The 17,098-nt window shown below is 45.4% G+C and overlaps 2 protein-coding genes across 8 annotated transcripts in view; one reads left to right on the top strand and one right to left on the bottom strand.

Annotated features, from left to right (window-relative positions):
* The window catches only part of LOC147018401 (solute carrier family 23 member 1-like), a 203,798-nt gene that overhangs the window by 13,729 nt on the left and 172,971 nt on the right, over window positions 1-17,098 (top strand). For 4 of the 5 annotated variants that reach the window (XM_085898010.1, XM_085898007.1, XM_085898008.1 and 1 more), the window contains exon 3: window positions 5,111-5,164. The exons of the other annotated variant lie outside the window; for it this stretch is intronic. In XM_085898010.1, the coding sequence (XP_085754136.1) occupies window positions 5,111-5,164 (54 nt within the window). The remainder of the gene's footprint in view (window positions 1-5,110; window positions 5,165-17,098) is intronic. 5 annotated transcript variants of the gene reach the window in all.
* Window positions 2,273-9,207, bottom strand: LOC147018405 (zinc finger MYM-type protein 1-like). 3 transcript variants are annotated; one of them, XM_085898025.1, is made up of 4 exons: window positions 8,809-9,207; window positions 8,378-8,507; window positions 7,172-7,250; window positions 2,273-4,748 (listed from the first exon to the last, which is right to left on the bottom strand). In XM_085898025.1, exon 4 carries the CDS (start codon window positions 3,889-3,891, stop codon window positions 2,422-2,424), a length of 1,470 nt encoding a protein of 489 aa, XP_085754151.1. In that variant the 5' UTR covers window positions 3,892-4,748; window positions 7,172-7,250; window positions 8,378-8,507; window positions 8,809-9,207; the 3' UTR covers window positions 2,273-2,421. The 3 variants fall into 3 exon arrangements, with proteins under 3 accessions (XP_085754151.1, XP_085754150.1, XP_085754152.1); XM_085898024.1 differs by lacking the exon at window positions 7,172-7,250; XM_085898026.1 differs by lacking the exons at window positions 8,378-8,507; window positions 8,809-9,207 and having other exon boundaries at window positions 7,172-8,121.

Genomic DNA, 17,098 nt, shown 5'->3' with positions numbered 1-17,098 from the left:
CATGGGACTTGGCAGACCGAACGAGTCCCACGAGACCGTTGCAGGTTACCTGCACCCTCGTGGTGTCTGGTTTGGGCGACCCGCGACGTCCCGTCCCCACAGCAGCTAGCGTAGCCGCGGTCGAGCTCGGGCCTTCCGTGTGGCAGGCGAGCTCTCTCCGGCTCTCTCCACACGAACGCGCTTGGGCGACCCGCGATGCTCCTTCCCCACGGCAGCTAGCGTAGCCGCGGTCGAGCTCGGGCCTTGCCAAGCGGCCGGGTGATTCGGTCTCAGTCGGCAACTCGTTTGAGAGGAACAAACGGGTCTTTGCTCTCTTAGAGTTGATGCTCTGTAAGAACCCGTCCGTCCCTCAGTGATGCTCGAACTGCGCCGAAGCCCGATCACCTCGGACCGCCTGTCGCTGGCTGGCGAGCTCTCTCCGGCTCTCTCCACACGAACGCGCGGTTCCGCGCGACACAACAGGCAAGGCCGCGCCTCCAGCTCGCATCTCCTTCGCGATGCCCGGACTCTCCACCGACTGCAAGCTCCAAGCTCCCGACTCCGCCACGAGCCCAGACTGACTCTCCAGACTGACTCAGGCCGACCGATCAACTCGACTCGACCCAACTCGAACGCAAGCTTGGCGCTCTGCTCGTCCTTTTATAGGACTGGTGAGACGCGGTTTGGCCTCCGATCCTCGACCTCTGACCTCTGCGCGGAAAGCGGACGTGCGCGAGATCACCAAGCTTGATCCGACGAGCAAACGTCCAGCGTCGGCCCGCAGCAACGCCGCTCGATGCGGACTCGCCACGGCTGGCGCAAAGATGGCGTTGATTCGGAGACGAAGGTGAGGCGATGTTTGTGGAGTGGAGATGTTGACGGTTGCTGGCGAAGTGGTGAGGATGGCGTGGTTTGGTGAGAGGCAGGTGTGGTTGTGGTGGTGGAAGACGGTTGGTCTGAAGCGGTTGTTGAGAAAGATGTTGGTGGTGGACGTGGTTGGTCCAAAATAACGATAGTAAAGAATAACGGCTAAATCAAAGATCACAGCCCTTTAAACAACAGTGGGGAAATCTATCTGGAAACGGACTTATCGGCCTAACTGATCTTGGGACCTTTATGGTGTTCTGTCAATTTCCACAGCCGATATATATATATACATATATATATACATATATATATATATATATATATATATATATATATACATATATATATATATATATATATATATATACAATATTTTTTAGGGGGGGGGGGAGCACTATTAAGGTTTGGCCTGAGGCCCACAAGCAAGTAAATCCGGCACTGGCTCTCGACCCTCTCGATCCTCGTTCCCCAACAAATTTACCAAGACATTTCTCTTTGCCTGGCTCTGCTAATCCCACATGTGCATTGAAGTTCCCAGCAATGCACAACAACCTCCAGCTCAACTATTCCAATCATCCTCTCCAGTGTGTCCCTGGAGTCCTGCTTCGCCGCCCCAGTCTTTCCCGTCTCTGGCCCATAAAACGACACAGTACACAACATTTGCCTCGATCACCACCAATGCCATAACTATTGCTGATCTCTTCCGACACTATAATGGCCGAGCCATTACTCACTCCTTCCATCCCCACCCGAGTGAAAAAGCTTGTATCCTCCCACCAATATCCTTGCCCCATCTCCTTTGCATCTGGTCTTCTGCACACACAACACTTCCCTCTTCTCTGCATAATCTCCACCACCACTACTCCCCTCCCCACCAATAATCTGACCTTCAAACTACCCAGCCGAACCTCGCTCCTGAACCACTGCCCACCTGGCAGAGCCAGTACCATCTTGATTAGTTTGGGATCCTCAGGTCATCAATCAACAGCACTGCCCAGGCTGACCTGCTTGTCATAATTTGTCCACAACTTTTTTAAATTTCATGCTTTACATCGTTTTTGGCCCCATCTCTCAAAGGTTAAGAACCCCTTAGAATTTTTAAATAAACTGCCTTATCTGGATTAGGATCTTCACCAAAATCATATCAATTAGTCTTTGTCACAGTCCCAACCTGTCCACCAAGTTTCAGCCAAATCCGTCAACAACTTTTTGAGATATCCTGCTCAAAGACAGACAAACAGACATGGGTGAAAACACAACCTCCGTCCATCATTGGGAGCAGAGATAATCATAGAAACATCTCTAGATTATAATTTACCACATATCAGGAACATCCCAACAAAGTTGATTATAAGTAAACACATCACTTTTGTGTCTGTAACGTAAATGTTATTTTTTATGAATTATCAAATTAGTCAGTGTTGCCGTCATGGGTGTCTGCAGGGAGGGGCAAAGGGGGGGGGGCATTTCCCCCTCCCCCGGAAAATCTAAAATTTGAAAAAATTGCATGGGAAATACAAAATGAATAAAATAACATCAACATTTCTCAACAGTTCATTCAGTTAGAGCAGGTTACTACTCTTGGAACAGGAATTGGAGCTGTCGGGGATCTCTTCCGAAATTGTCAATGACCCTGTTCATTAGCTCGATCTTCTGGCTGTTCACTTTGTCGCGGTGGACACTGAGCATGCAGAGGGCGGACAGACGTTTATCACTCATCGTTGATCTTAACCAGGTCTTCACCCTGCGCAGTGTTCTGAAGGACCTTTCCACTTTACATGATGTTGTAGGCAGAGTCAGTGCGATGAGGATAGCCTTGCTCACAGCAGGGAACAGAGTGGTCTGCTTCACCAGCTCGATCATACCCAGAGAGTTGTCATCTAGTGGCTTATGCTTCTGCAGGTCATACCACGCTAGAGCTTCTTCTACAAGGTTGTCAATTCCATACATTTCCTTGACAGATGAAACGATGTGCTTGAATTCATCTCTTTCTGTTTGCTGCATTTCTCTCGGATGTAGTGCGAAAATGTGAAAATATGGCGTGTTACTTTCACCAAAGCGACTTTCCAGAGACTGGATCAAGGAATCAATGTACAGGACATAGATGGTGCGGCGATAGTACTCCTCAACGGAGCCTCCTACATTCGGCCGGTGGACCTGGAGTACGCATCGCCGAGGCATCGTCAAGTCTATGCCAAGTTCTTCTGCCAAGGTTTTCACCTCAGGGATGACATCTTCTGAGAACACACGGTCTGCACCATCCCGGTGAGCTCGGAAAGCCTTCATCAACAGGTCGATGTGATCTCGGACTCCCATCATGTCCATGTCGACTGCCTGCAGCTGTTGGGTCACTGGCTCCAACATCGCTGAGTACTTCGCAATGATCTTCAGACAGGTGAGGAACACTGTGGTTCCTGCAGCACACCTCAGCTGATACGCCGTCTGACACGTACTCTGTGACTCCTGCTGGTTTTCCTCCAGTTGCTCCAGTTGTGCATAGATATCACAAAAGTTTTCTGAAAAGATGCGGATGCTTTTGTACTTTGCGCTCCATCTGGTTTCACACAACAAAGGTATATTTGGAACCAGTCTCCTTCGCTTGGGACTGTCACGGAAGAATTTAATGATAGATTTCACAGTTCCAGTCGTATTCCTAACATCTGCGACAGAATTCAGATCATGATCCACCAAATTCAGTCGATGTGAAGAGCAGTGCACGAAGACAGCTTTGGGATAGGTGTTCCTGATACGGGCCTGTACACCATTGTCTTTTCCTGCCATGGTTGAGCATCCATCGTAGCCTTGGCCGTGGAGCTTGTCGAGGTTAAGACCAAATTTTTTTGCTTGGTCGATGATAGTATCTGCAATTGTTGCAGCGTCCACCCTCTCCAGTGGAATGAATCCAAGGAATTCCTCACGTATGATGGCCGAGTCAATCCGTTGTTCCTGCAGCGCAACAAATCTTACTCCAATGGACAGTTGCTCGGTGCCTGATAGATATGTCAGCAGTTTCATCTGCAATGATAGAGAATCCATTTGATTCATTTGCAGGTTTCACAATATTGTCTCTTACTACTTCTTCAGAGAGAACTATCAGCTCATTCTGTACACAAACTGATGTGTATCTCGCATTTTTGCTTGCGCCCTCCATGTGATCCTTCAGGACCGTGTCCCCTGCTTCTATCCTGAATCGCAGTAGGTCACAGAGGTTCCCCGATGTACTCTCCTTCCCCCTCAATGCAATGTCATGGCTGCAGCAGAACAGAATGCGAGATAGTGTGGGGAACAGTTTCTCTCGGTTTTGAGTGACTGCTTTGTTGACTGCTCGGTCCATCTGGCTCACGATGGTCAACTCTGGCCTGTGCACGGTGGTGAGGAAATTGTTGGCATCTTGCAGTGCACCTTTGTGCCAGGAGGAAAGCATGTGCTTCCTCGCACACTCATTGAAGTCTTTGTATTTAACAAAAGTAGTCACGATGAACGCACCCATTAGACCTCGGTGCACTGGTTGAGGGAACAGCACACAGTATTTGCACAGAGCACCTTTCAAGTGACTTGAGTAGGCCAGCCATGGAGAATATTGGTTTATCCACGTGTGGCGGAAACAGCGGGAGCCCTGTGAATCATTCTGATAGCTGTAATCAGTTGGTGGGACGTATGTGTTCATCAGGAGGTCATATCTTCGATTATTGGTCAAATGTTCTGTGGTTTTGACGTATGATCCAAATTGGTGTTTGGGGTGGCATCTGATTGGTTGCTGTGAGTAACTGCTCGTGATGTCCCCCTCTGCGCTGCTCTGCTGGTTCAACATGCGTCTCCGATGTACCCGGGGTGTCTTGATTGTTCTCAGAGTCATCAGACTTACGTTTTTTAAAGAACCTCCTGAAATCCATTTCACATTCCTGAAAAATAAGAAAAATGAGGTTAACATAACAATACAAATTTAATACACTGGTCTTCCCCAAACTCCATAACAATCAGATCAAGAGCATTTAGTTTGATTATTTTGTATAAAATCCAACATAGAAAATTAGCATGAGTTTTGTTACTGAATTAAATAAATAGGCGCAACACAGAAGGAATAAACGAAAAAACACTATGTTCCACGCCAAATATCATGACATTCGATCAATCGTGTGTCTTCTACCTGAAGAATTGTGAACATTTTGTTCTGTTATTTACAGTAATCTTAGCAAAAAGATGTCTTCACACTTCACACAGCGATCTCAGGATAACATTGCCCCCCCCTGCATTTTTTCTGCAGACGCCCATGGTTGCCGTTAACATTGGTCAACAACAGGTCATGGTCCATGACATGGTAAGTGAGACATTCACTTATGACCCATTTTCATTTTATTTCTTCTTTGTTCTTTTAAAATTTCTTCTTTCCTGTTCTGTTTGATCACAAAGAAAAAGTTTCTTTGTCCAGATGTTATTTTAAAGGGAGCTGGCAGGATGGCCAAGAAATACACACATTCGTCTCTTACCTGTTTAGCCAGGTTTGAATCCCCACCCAACTACAAACTGTCATCCCGGTGTTTTAGAGGTCGGGGGATTCGTCAATGATTGTGCCGTCCCCTTGAATGGACGTCAAGCCGGGTGTCTTGTCTACTATCATTAGTTGGTGGATGTTCAGGATCCCATGGTGTCCTTCGCCAAGAGAAGAGAGTTATCATCTGCATTCTGGTCAAATTCCTGTCCTGACCAACTGCTGGGAAGGCAATGGCAAACCACCCAGTGTCACCCATGCCAAGCAGCCAAGGACCTGTCTTTAGGCAGAGCACACAATCGATCAATCAATCTTCTCGAGCTCTTTTCTTTTTTCATTCACAATTGTTATCTTTTCTAATAATTTACTTTTGATGGCATCTACATCTCACATGGATGGTGTGCCTCCATTTCTGCCTTTCACTTTCCTTCTTCCACTTCTTTCATATTTCTGCATAATGTCACTCCCTTTATGTTTCTCCTACTCACTCGCTCTGCCCATCTCGTATCAGGCAATCAGTGTGAACCTTTACTCATACATTATACTTCATTTTGCTGAGTTTCTGTGACATGTTTGAAGGCTAAATCAATCCTGTCTGATTGTCTGCTAAATGTGACTCGTTGGAAAAACAAAGAAAAACATAAAGAAATATAATGTTACTTTTGGGCACAGAGACAACTTGATGAGAAAACGGACACATTCCCCTTCACGTCCAAAGGGCACAGGTTCGGATCGCTGCGCTTAATGGATACAAAATGGCTTCTAAGTGCAAGTTGTCGTTACTATTCGTTGTAGGAGATGACATTTGGCCTCATGGCGGGAGATGCCAACATGAAATATTTGCCCATTTCCACTCACTTCTTCTTTTGATGGCCACAATTATTCCCATGTTATTGTGGGGTCAGTCAGGACAAGTTTGGTCCAACTTTTTCATAAACCAGCTGGCCAGGCCTAATGTTCGACTAAAGTTAGGGCATGTATTTGTAATTTGTTTCAGGTACTGGCAATAGCTCTCCGACTCTTTGTGAAGGATACCGTGGGATATTTAACATCTATCAACTCATGTCAGCAGATGAACACCAGTTACCTGAGGGACAGCACACACAACAATGCCTCAACCAGCCTGTGAAACATCAGGCCAACAGTTTATCCCTGGGCCAAGATTCAATCCCAGGCTAGACAGCATAGAGGCAAATGTGTGTACCTGCAGGCCAACCTGCTAACCCTCTGTTTCTGCTCACTGATGGGAGCAACATAACATGCCCTGGATAAAGGTAGAGGTGAAGCTCAGATGTGGGAGGGTTCAGGTGGAGGCGAGTTCTTTGCAAAATCAACCAATCTATGCCAACTGGACTGAATTGAAACAGAGGTTATACACAACCCCAAAACATACTGGGTTCAACATATTATCCAGTGTGTGCCCATCTTTAAGCTCGCGCTCGATCGTGCGTGGTGTTGTCGATGCAAATTTCTCATGCATCCATGTGCTTGAACATGCATCTATTTTAATAAAACATATTTACATTTTAAATGACCTTGTATCTCTTTTCTGTATTGGAAGATAACCAATCTGCTTCATAAAACAACCCTTGTTCCCCAAAACAGATTGGCCATCCAAATAATCTTTCATCTTTATTCAGTGTAAGAGAATCATCTATCATTTTATTTTTTGTTTATTAAGGGATTCTCATGTATAAATAATTATATACTGGTGTCTGAAAGTCTGGCTTGGAAACAAGAGTCGAGCTTAAATGGAATGAGTGTGAAAACAATGACCAGAACGCTTATCAACCTTCAGGTCATAAATATTCCTTCGCCCTTCAAAATTAAGCTGACCTCTAAGATTGCTGCTGCAACAAAGCTGTGAGTAATCTCTCCCTTCAATCCTCAAATGTCAGTCGTGGCACCAGTATGTCTGGAGGATGAACAGACATAGTCTCACTGAATGCTTAATCAGAATTCAAAGTCTCCATGTAGTACTGCAGAATCGGAGGAAGACTGTGTTGCTTATTGAAATTCCGCTTTAATTCTCCGTATTCGCATATGTATTTTTTTGTTTTAATAAATGACTCAAGTGGACAGGAGGAATTGAGAATTTCTTTGACAGGATGATGCCAAGTATTGTGCAAAAAGACATTTGTGGCACTTCAAAACACGTCTTCTGTGAATCTAAAGCTTTTTGTTCACAAAACAAAACCAGAGTTGAAAGACCACATTACCCCAAGCCAGCTTGCTGTCTTGAGAAACAAGGACATGGGTGGGGTCTACGGGCAGAAAATATGATGGGTCGTAATGACGTAAAATGCCGTCATATTTTGTAAAAGCACCGCAAAAGGGACGAGTTTTGAAAGTATCAAAAAGGTGATCTGTGTTTTACTGTGTTCGAGTATGCATATAATTTCTGTATATTGAACTTAAAAAAGATCTTAGAGGTTCTGGAAAACGTTTTCTTCAGCAGTAGTCTTTTACACCATCATATTTACCCTAAAAAGGTAATCTGGAATTTTGTGGACCAAAGCCAAAGGCATGTCTTAAAAAAAAAAAACTTTTTTCACAGTAAGTTTCCTGTTTGAAATGATTTTCAGTTTTGTTTGACTGCCAGGCCTGAGCCTCTATCCCTGGGCTGGCTGCAAAACGTTTGGATGGAGATGTGCAAGATGTAACTCCATTCTGGATTTCCAATGATATCAGCTTTTGGGCCACTTGGCAATTTGTGATAATCTCTGACAATGAACAAACTTATGATGGAGACGCACCTCTGATCCATGGGTGTAACACTCACGTCATTCAACATGCACAACGGTCTTTACACGCTTGTGCTGGTGGTCCCACAATTTGGCTTGGAGACGACATTGAAATGGTAATTGAAAATTAACTTGAATCTGATGTTGGCATCAAGCCCTACCCAAATCCCCTTGTACCCGCTCACTGTCACCTCCGCAATTTTGGCCTGAGCCTTGCCTTGTTCACTATGTTGCTGATCAAATAAGAATTTCCAACACTGCTGACCTCCCCATTAAACTCGTTAAGTTCTTTCCCAACCTGGTCATTCAGCAGGCAACTTCAAGCCCCCCGGACATGGTTGCAGTTTCTTTTGCTGCCGGCATCCTGAGATACTACCGCCAATTGACCTTTGCTCTTCAGGAGACTGTCACTTCCAGAACGGGATATGCTGTGTTGGGCGGTGGGGGGGTGCAGAAGATCATATTAACGTCATTAGGAATACATTTTCAAACACGACAAACTGTTACTTATTAAATGACAAGCAAATACCACCCATTGTCACTGCATTGATGAGAATACGAAGAGAGGGTGAGAGAGAGAGGAGCGAGTGGAGGGGTGAGAGAGTGGGGGCAGACAGAGAAGGTGGGGATGGGGGGTAGAGGGTGGGGGGAGAGGCAAGGGGAGAGGAGAGAGAAGCGGGCAGGAGGAAAGAAAAAGAAAGGGAGAGAGCAAATACAGCAAAAGCTTACCTTGCTGTGATACTTAACCCCCCGGGGATCTTTGACTGGTCGAGGAATAAACATGACCACCACTGCCGCACCTCAACACAGAGTGCCATTTCCTGTGTGTTTTGTATTTTACGGCGATGGTCCTGCTTCACACAGGGGCGACAAAGGTTTCGTGGGCTTGAAATGTATCTTCCTGAACCAGATAGTGTGGACAGTTGACTGAAGTATCACACAACTACTGGGGAATTGCAGGAAGAGGATGGCAGGATGTCGTCATTGTTGTCGTCTTCTTGCTTCTCGTCTTCTTTCTTCCTCTTGAGGAGCTTCAGCTGCTCTTGATGCAGCCATTCCTGTTGAGTTTGCTGAGGACGGCAGAGTGAAGAAGGGGAGGAGGGCAGAGTGAGGAAGGGGAGAAGGGCAGAGTGGGGAAGGATGAAGACAGAGGAGGAAGGAGGAGGACAGAGTGAGGAAGGGGAGGAAGACAGAGTGAGAAAAGGGATAAAAGGATGCAAGGAAATCAAACACAGGTGGAGGCCATTTAGCCCATCATGCTTGCGCAAACACAATACTAATTTATCTACACAAGAAGTTTTTGTAGTTTTTTTTTTTCTTTTTATTCTTCCCCTCAGGGGAGGGGGCATGGGCTTGGTTACAAAAAACATTCAACATCAACACTTCTTGACAAGACCCCCCACTAACAGCACTCAGAACACGTGCACACAATCACCCATCAATGCTCAAACTACCTGAAAGTCCTGTCAACATCCCTATACCCCTCCATCTCCATAACTTGCAGGTACCTGTATCATTATTATTAAACTTGTCTCCTTTTTCTGCTGCCACGACCTTCCCAGGGAGGCCATTCCATGCATTAACTACTCTCGGAGTAAAAGACCCCTGCTTTTCTGCCGTCTTGACTCTCCTCTTCTTTACTAAGGTTGCTTCCAACATACGTAAATGAAACGAGCTCCGACCTCGGCTAAATATCCTGAACATATCTGCATTGTACTGGTCTGCACCAATGGGAGCTCGAGGTGTAGATGATGAGCCAACCAATGGGCGTTCGTATTAACCGTGACGTCATTACGGTTGAACCAATCATTGTCTACCTTATTGAGACCTGTGTATAAAGCACACGCCTTCACTTCCTTGTTCATTTGCTGCGATGTTTTTTACCCTGAAGAGTGCAGCATGAAAATCTTCGGTCACTATTATGTCGTGTTTGTTTGTATCCATATAAAAGTTCTTTAGTACCAAACATCTGTGTATATATATATATATATATATATATATATATATATATATATATATATATATATATATATATATATATATAATTGTGCCCAGGGGTCGGGTGAGAAGATCACGAGGGGTGGAAGGGGGGCGGGGGGAGAAGCTATCTCGGGTTGCCCACCAGACTCTCCTGAATCGCAGGACGTTGCACACGGATAACTCCGTGATGCGGCGGGTTGCGAACCAAGCGTGAACACCAATAACTCAACCACGTGACTTAAGGTCCTCCGTCTAATATCGGTTACCTAAAAATAATCACATGATCTAATTAAAGGGGATGCCCTCGGTAAGCCTTGTCCAAACCGGATCACCTTACCGGATCAGATGCAGCCGAGCGACACTGCCACGGAACGTACCGGCTAAAAGAACGGATTGTTGGGAATAAAGTCCCAGCTCGACTCGGATACGGACCATGCAGAATCAATGAAAGAAAATACAACTAGCATCCGTTGAAGACAAAGTCTTCGATATCCCCCGCCATAGTAAATGAGGACAAGCAGCAAAAGGCACCAGTTCAATTTATTTTTGATATGTGTACCAAATTTCGTAAATATATCTTGAGGGGATTTGTAGTTAAGCTCCGGAAACGAAATGTTCTGGATGGATGGACGGAACCCATTTCTAAGTTGGTGGGAGATTTATTACAGGCAACTGAGGAAAAGTATGTGGCACAGTGAATAGATTTATTGATGTGTGTCAGCAGCATGTGTGTCATCTTGTTATTTTTTTCCCCAAAACAACATGCTAAAAAATACAGAAATCTCATTTGTATGTATAGTCAAAACATTCATCTCATTTGCTATTTCCATGTAAAAGCAAACAGTCTTTATCAGGGTTCCAATTTGCAATCAATAATTCTTTTCACAAAAATATTCCATCATCTATACAAAAATATGAAAGTTATCTACTTCTTCAAGAACCGAATCCAAATCGATTTGATTTTGCACAGTTTCCATTTTAACATTCATATCTCCGAAACAAATTTGTATCTCAAAACAAAAGTTCATATCAATTTTAACCAAGAGAAACATGATGGTTTGTTCTCAATGAGTTCCTTTTTTTATTTATGAGCTTAGTCTGAAAGTAACTAACACAGTTACCGCACAACCCCCATCACTACCATACAGGTCAAAAACAAAACACACCTGTGTGCTAGGTTATCATAATTCACAAAATAAATTCCCATAATAATTCAAAGCTAAGTTGCACATTCTTACATTACTTCACAGGAGTAATTAAACAAAAGTAGCATCCATTTCTTTGTTTGACCAATCTCTATCATCAACACTGAATTCCATCGACATTTTAAATCTCTGACATTTTCCATCTATCCACTTCTCTCTCACCAAAACAGCAAACATGCTGCCATTTTCCAACTCACATACACAAACCATCTATCACTTCCTCTGACCTTCTCAATTACGAATCCATTTCCTTTATCAAAACAATTAAATACAGTTTAAACAGTTGTACAAAAATTGTCAAATTTGTCATCAGGCGAATATCATTTAAATTGCAGCTCAAACACTCCATCCACACATGGAGCGAGAACCTTCCCAAACTTTATCACAGTCTTGGGGGAGGCATCTTAAACTTCAGACTAATAAAACATTCAATCTCTCTTAAACAGCTTTTTTGGTCTAAACAATAAAATATTTTCTTTTAAAATCAATAAATAAAAAATAATATCTTCAGCATCTATCCAATTAAATCTTATTAATTTACCTTGACTGAATCGATCAAAGGGTTACACTGGGTTGTTTGCCATTGCCTTCCCAGCACGAGTTCAGGCAACTTTAACATTCACAGACGAATAAAAACGGCACGCCGAGTTCAACATCCATCCGAGGGCATCATCTATTATCTGTGAATCGCCCCACATGCGAAACATCATCAAATCATTCCAAATCACGTTTCTACATTTAGATTACATCTTTTAAGTACAATGTTACAACTCAGATCAAAATCTTCGAAACATTTCTGACACGTCCTAATAGCTTGCCCAGCACTCAAACCTGCCGGGTTGAGTAATTACAATTTCCTCACAATGCCAGTGAGAGCTCACCTTCCGAATATATTCTACATTCGCAATTGTTATGCTGGACTTGCGTGTCGAATCTCATCTCGATGAATCATTCGATGCACTGAGCTTTCTCCTGTGGAGTCGCCATTTTCTTTCACATTAAACCACCAAACCTGAAAAGAACGAAAACTTTGAGTTTCTGTATCATGTCAAACAAAGGGGATTGTTTTATCATTTGTGGAACAAAACATATTATCTACCAAAGTGGTCCAGGTCTTTTTGGAACACCCTGTATCCTTTGGTGTCATCAGAATATATTTTCTAAGGAAAAATCTATGAAGTAATGTGCAAATTCATACTTTTCACCAAGCGATGGAGCTTTACAAGGAAATATAATTAATAATCACTCTTGTCGATGAAATCATCATCATCTTTGTAATTATTTGGCGGATTTCAATTTTGATAATGCAATTAGAAAGAAGAATGTATGAGGATGTTTGTTAATGCATCCATTTTGATATGAGAAACTAAAATGGGACTTGGTAAAGCACATACTTGGTAAAGCTAAACTAAGTTTAGCCAGACTAAACAGTTTACGTTTTACACAATCCTCCCATCTCAACCACGGTCTAACCTCTTTTCCTTCTACTTTGTTCCCTCAACCTATCCGCTCCCTTTACCATTCTCTCATCCCCCCATCTGCACCAAGTGTCCAACCAATCTCAGCCGACATTTCACCAATATCCACATCAAGCTCATCTGCACACCAATCTCCTACCCGAGTACATCTATCCTCCTTCTATCCACCCTATTCACTCCCACAATCCTGACCCAGTTGTTCACACAAACCTGTAGCCTCTGTTGATGTCTCTCTGTCAGTGCCACCATCCACAGACTGCAAAGATTGGCTAGTGTTACACACAACATCAGAACCTACCCCTTCAATTTTATTGATATATTTGTGTCTGCCATTACTCCATCCACCCTCCTCCATGCATTCACACCCACCTCTGCCATGGACTTTCCATCCCTGGTCAATGTTCCTGTACGATACTCAAACATATTTCCCTGCCTGATCTCCTTCCCCTTTAACTTTATATTCATTTATTTTCTCTGCTGCCTGACCCACATCACCTCAGTCTTCCCCATACTCATCTCAAGCCCCTACTTCCCAAATGCCTCCTTAAACTCCCCCAGTACCTCAACAGTCAGGTTATCCACACACAGAATCCTCCCCATACTATCCCTCAAGCTCACCTTCCTGCTTACCACCTCCATCAACATGAAAAACATTTGTGGGCCAAAATCGCTTCCCTGCCTCAAAACCAATGTTCACGCTGAACTCAGATGTCGCAGGACCAACCAATATGCTTACCTTCGTTCACTTGTACATCCCTTCCACCAACCTAACTTCTGCTTCTGGCACTCTCATCCATCTCAGCATCGCCATCACCGTCTCTCTCGTGGCAGTGTCGTCGGCCTTCTACAAGTTCACAATCCCAATGCCATCTCACCTTGCAACTCCAACTTCTTCTCGACAAGCTGTCTCAGTGCGAACATCCCATCCCCTTCCCCTTTCGAACCCCCTGTTGCTATTCTCCAATCTCCATACTCTTCCTTATCCTCCCATCCAGCACCTTCGTCACATGACTTAAGAGCATGATGCCCCTGTACTTCCCCGGAACTTGAACATAGCCCTTCCCTTCCATATTGGCACAATTCACCATCCTCCACTCCTCTGGAATTGAACCCTCTCTCATACATACATTCAACAGTCTCCTCTTCTGACTTCTGCTGCAACTATCATATCTGTCTGGCACTCTTCCCCTCTTCAATGTCATCCACACTTCCTTCTCTGTTTTCTCCATCAACTCCACTTTTCCCGCTACATAACACGGTGGCTCCAGATCAATATTAACTTCCTTTCCCGTTCAACAGCTTTTTGAAGTATTCTTCCCACACCTTCAATACTGCCCCCTCTGTCACTGGCCTCCAGCCACCATCCTTAATCACCTCCCCCGATGTCCTTAACATCCTCATTCCTGTCACCGGCCAATTTATACATCATCTTCCTTCCACCATCCGCTTCCAACTTGCTGTACACCTCCTCTTCCATATCATTCCTCACCTTATCCACAGCTCTCCTTACTGCTTTATTCTTCTTCCCAGACAGGTGCAGCAGCCCCACATATGGCTGCCTCCCCATATCCTTGATCTTCTTTATCATCATACAAACCTCCTTCTTTTCACCCACTGCATTCCCTACCTCCTCCATCCACCATACCTGGTTTCTATCCATCGATGATGCATCCTTTCCTGACATCCTTCCAACCAAAACTTCTGCAATTCCCCGAAATGCCTCTCCATACGACTTCCGCTTCTTTGCGAAGATGCTCATACCTAGCCCTCAACCTCTCCTTGTACTCAATGACGTTTCCCCCACACTTCCCTCACCGAATAATCTTCCGACCTCTGCTCTTAACCTCACTCATTTTCTTCATCTGTACCTCAAACACCACAGTCTTGCACTGAGTGGTAACGTGCTCTCCTGCCACTGCGTTACAATCCTTAACCCTCCACAACTGTCGCTTCCTTTCCCCCACCAAATCCAACTCTGTTGTATGCTGTCGACTCCTACAGGTAATCTTGTGGCTTTCCAAACTTTTGAAAGAATGAACCAACGATGGCCATCCCATGCCTCACCAGCAGATCTCGACAGGGCCGGATTTTCCAATAGGCAACATAGGCCATTGGCCTCGGGCCCACCAGTAACTGGGGGCCCACCGGGGACTTGTGGGTTCTCTGATCGGCCAAGGAGTAGGCTCGTAGGCCCTATAGTAAAATGAAAAATATACCAGTACATTTTTAAATGCCCGTTTCCCACCATCGATCTGTAGATGATATACATCACGTGGTGTATTTAGTGGACTTCATTGCGACATTACTTGTGTTTTTGTTCTTGTTTTGTGATATTGGAATCTCTTATACTAGACTTGAACCAATTTATTATTACTTTATGTTTACAGATTAATCCCTTGACATAAACAGTATCATTGACAAATTTGCCATAGAAAAAAGCAGGAAAATGTCATTTTGAACTTCACATCGTTGTGCTTGCAAAATTTATTATGCTTCAGTTTCATTGTATTTTTCCATTATTCCTATGTGTAAGATGTACATGATATGGAACTTGATTTACTTTGATGTACTTGATATGGAACTACTTTGATTAAAAATTATTGATGTGTTACATTAGGTTGTAATTTTTTTTTAACATTGCAATATTACGATATTGTTGTAGTATTCCCGCCCGCCCGGCGTGCGAACGACCGCGTTTCACCAATAGCAGCCGGTTCGCCCACCGAACGGACAATCCAGTCGTGACTTTCTGCAATGGCGTCAGAAACCAGTCACGGATGGGTTTTCAATCCCACCACAACCTTGTCCGTACCCTACCCGCGCTACAGGGTCCGATCGCCAAATCTTCGATTTACCTAATAATTCACGCGGGAAGGTTACCGAGAGGTTGTACCTCAACGGGACCGCTTGGAAACGAGCCGCTTAAGCAGCCCGCTTCCTTTTGGGATAACCGAGCGGGGTAATATCGCGCAGTCCCGTTGGACCCGATCACCTTACCGGCTTTTTAAAAACCAACTAATATTCCGCAATACAAGATGGCATTTCAATGGGGGCATGGACGCAACGAACAGGTTTACATTTAAACGAGCACATTTATTTACTCTACTTGTGCAGGAACAATCAGGCAGTCATTCAAACACACCAACATGCACGTACACAGAACAAGCAATGGATGCGACACAGCACGTGGGCAAGACAAAGCGCCACAACCGTCTATAAGCAATTATTAATGTACAGTCACTTACACAGTTTTACTTACGGGACTCGGCGCCACAACATTCATTCGAAAGAAAAGCAGGAAAAAGACCCCATCAAAGGCAATGGGGTCGGACTGGACCTCGGGGGTCTTTATGGCATGGGACTTGGCAGACCGAACGAGGTGTCTGGTTTGGGCGACCCGCGACGTCTCGTCCCCACAGCAGCTAGCGTAGCCGCGGTCGAGCTCGGGCCTTCCGTGTGGCAGGCGAGCTCTCTCCGGCTCTCTCCACACGAACGCGCTTGGGCGACCCGCGATGCTCCTTCCCCACGGCAGCTAGCGTAGCCGCGGTCGAGCTCGGGCCTTGCCAAGCGGCCGGGTGATTCGGTCTCAGTCGGCAACTCGTTTGAGAGGAACGAACGGGTCTTTGCTCTCTTAGAGTTGATGCTCTGTAAGAACCCGTCCGTCCCTCAGTGATGCTCGAACTGCGCCGAAGCCCGATCATCTCGGACCGCCTGTCGCTGGCTGGCGAGCTCTCTCCGGCTCTCTCCACACGAACGCGCGGTTCCGCGCGACACAACAGGCAAGGCCGCGCCTCCAGCTCGCATCTCCTTCGCGATGCCCGGACTCTCCACCGACTGCAAGCTCCAAGCTCCCGACTCCGCCACGAGCCCAGACTGACTCTCCAGACTGACTCAGGCCGACCGATCAACTCGACTCGACCCAACTCGAACGCGAGCTTGGCGCTCTGCTCATCCTTTTATAGGACTGGTGAGACGCGGTTTGGCCTCCGATCCTCGACCTCTGACCTCTGCGCGGAAAGCGGACGTGCGCGAGATCACCAAGCTTGATCCGACGAGCAAACGTCCCGCGTCGGCCTGCAGCAACGCCGCTCGATGCGGACTCGCCACGGCTGGCGCAAAGATGGCGTTGATTCGGAGACGAAGGTGAGGCGATGTTTGTGGAGTGGAGATGTTGACGGTTGCTGGCGAAGTGGTGAGGATGGCGTGGTTTGGTGAGAGGCAGGTGTGGTTGTGGTGGTGGAAGACGGTTGGTCTGAAGCGGTTGTTGAGAAAGATGTTGGTGGTGGACGTGGTTGGTCCAAAATGACGATAGTAAAGAATAACGGCTAAATCAAAGATCACAGCCCTTTAAACAAC

This window comes from Eptatretus burgeri, chromosome 10 (genome assembly GCF_056783735.1).
Source record: "Eptatretus burgeri isolate ZD-2024b chromosome 10, Ebu_testis_v1, whole genome shotgun sequence".
Taxonomy (NCBI): Eukaryota; Metazoa; Chordata; class Myxini; order Myxiniformes; family Myxinidae; genus Eptatretus; species Eptatretus burgeri.
This window is presented reverse-complemented; position numbering and strand designations above follow the sequence as displayed.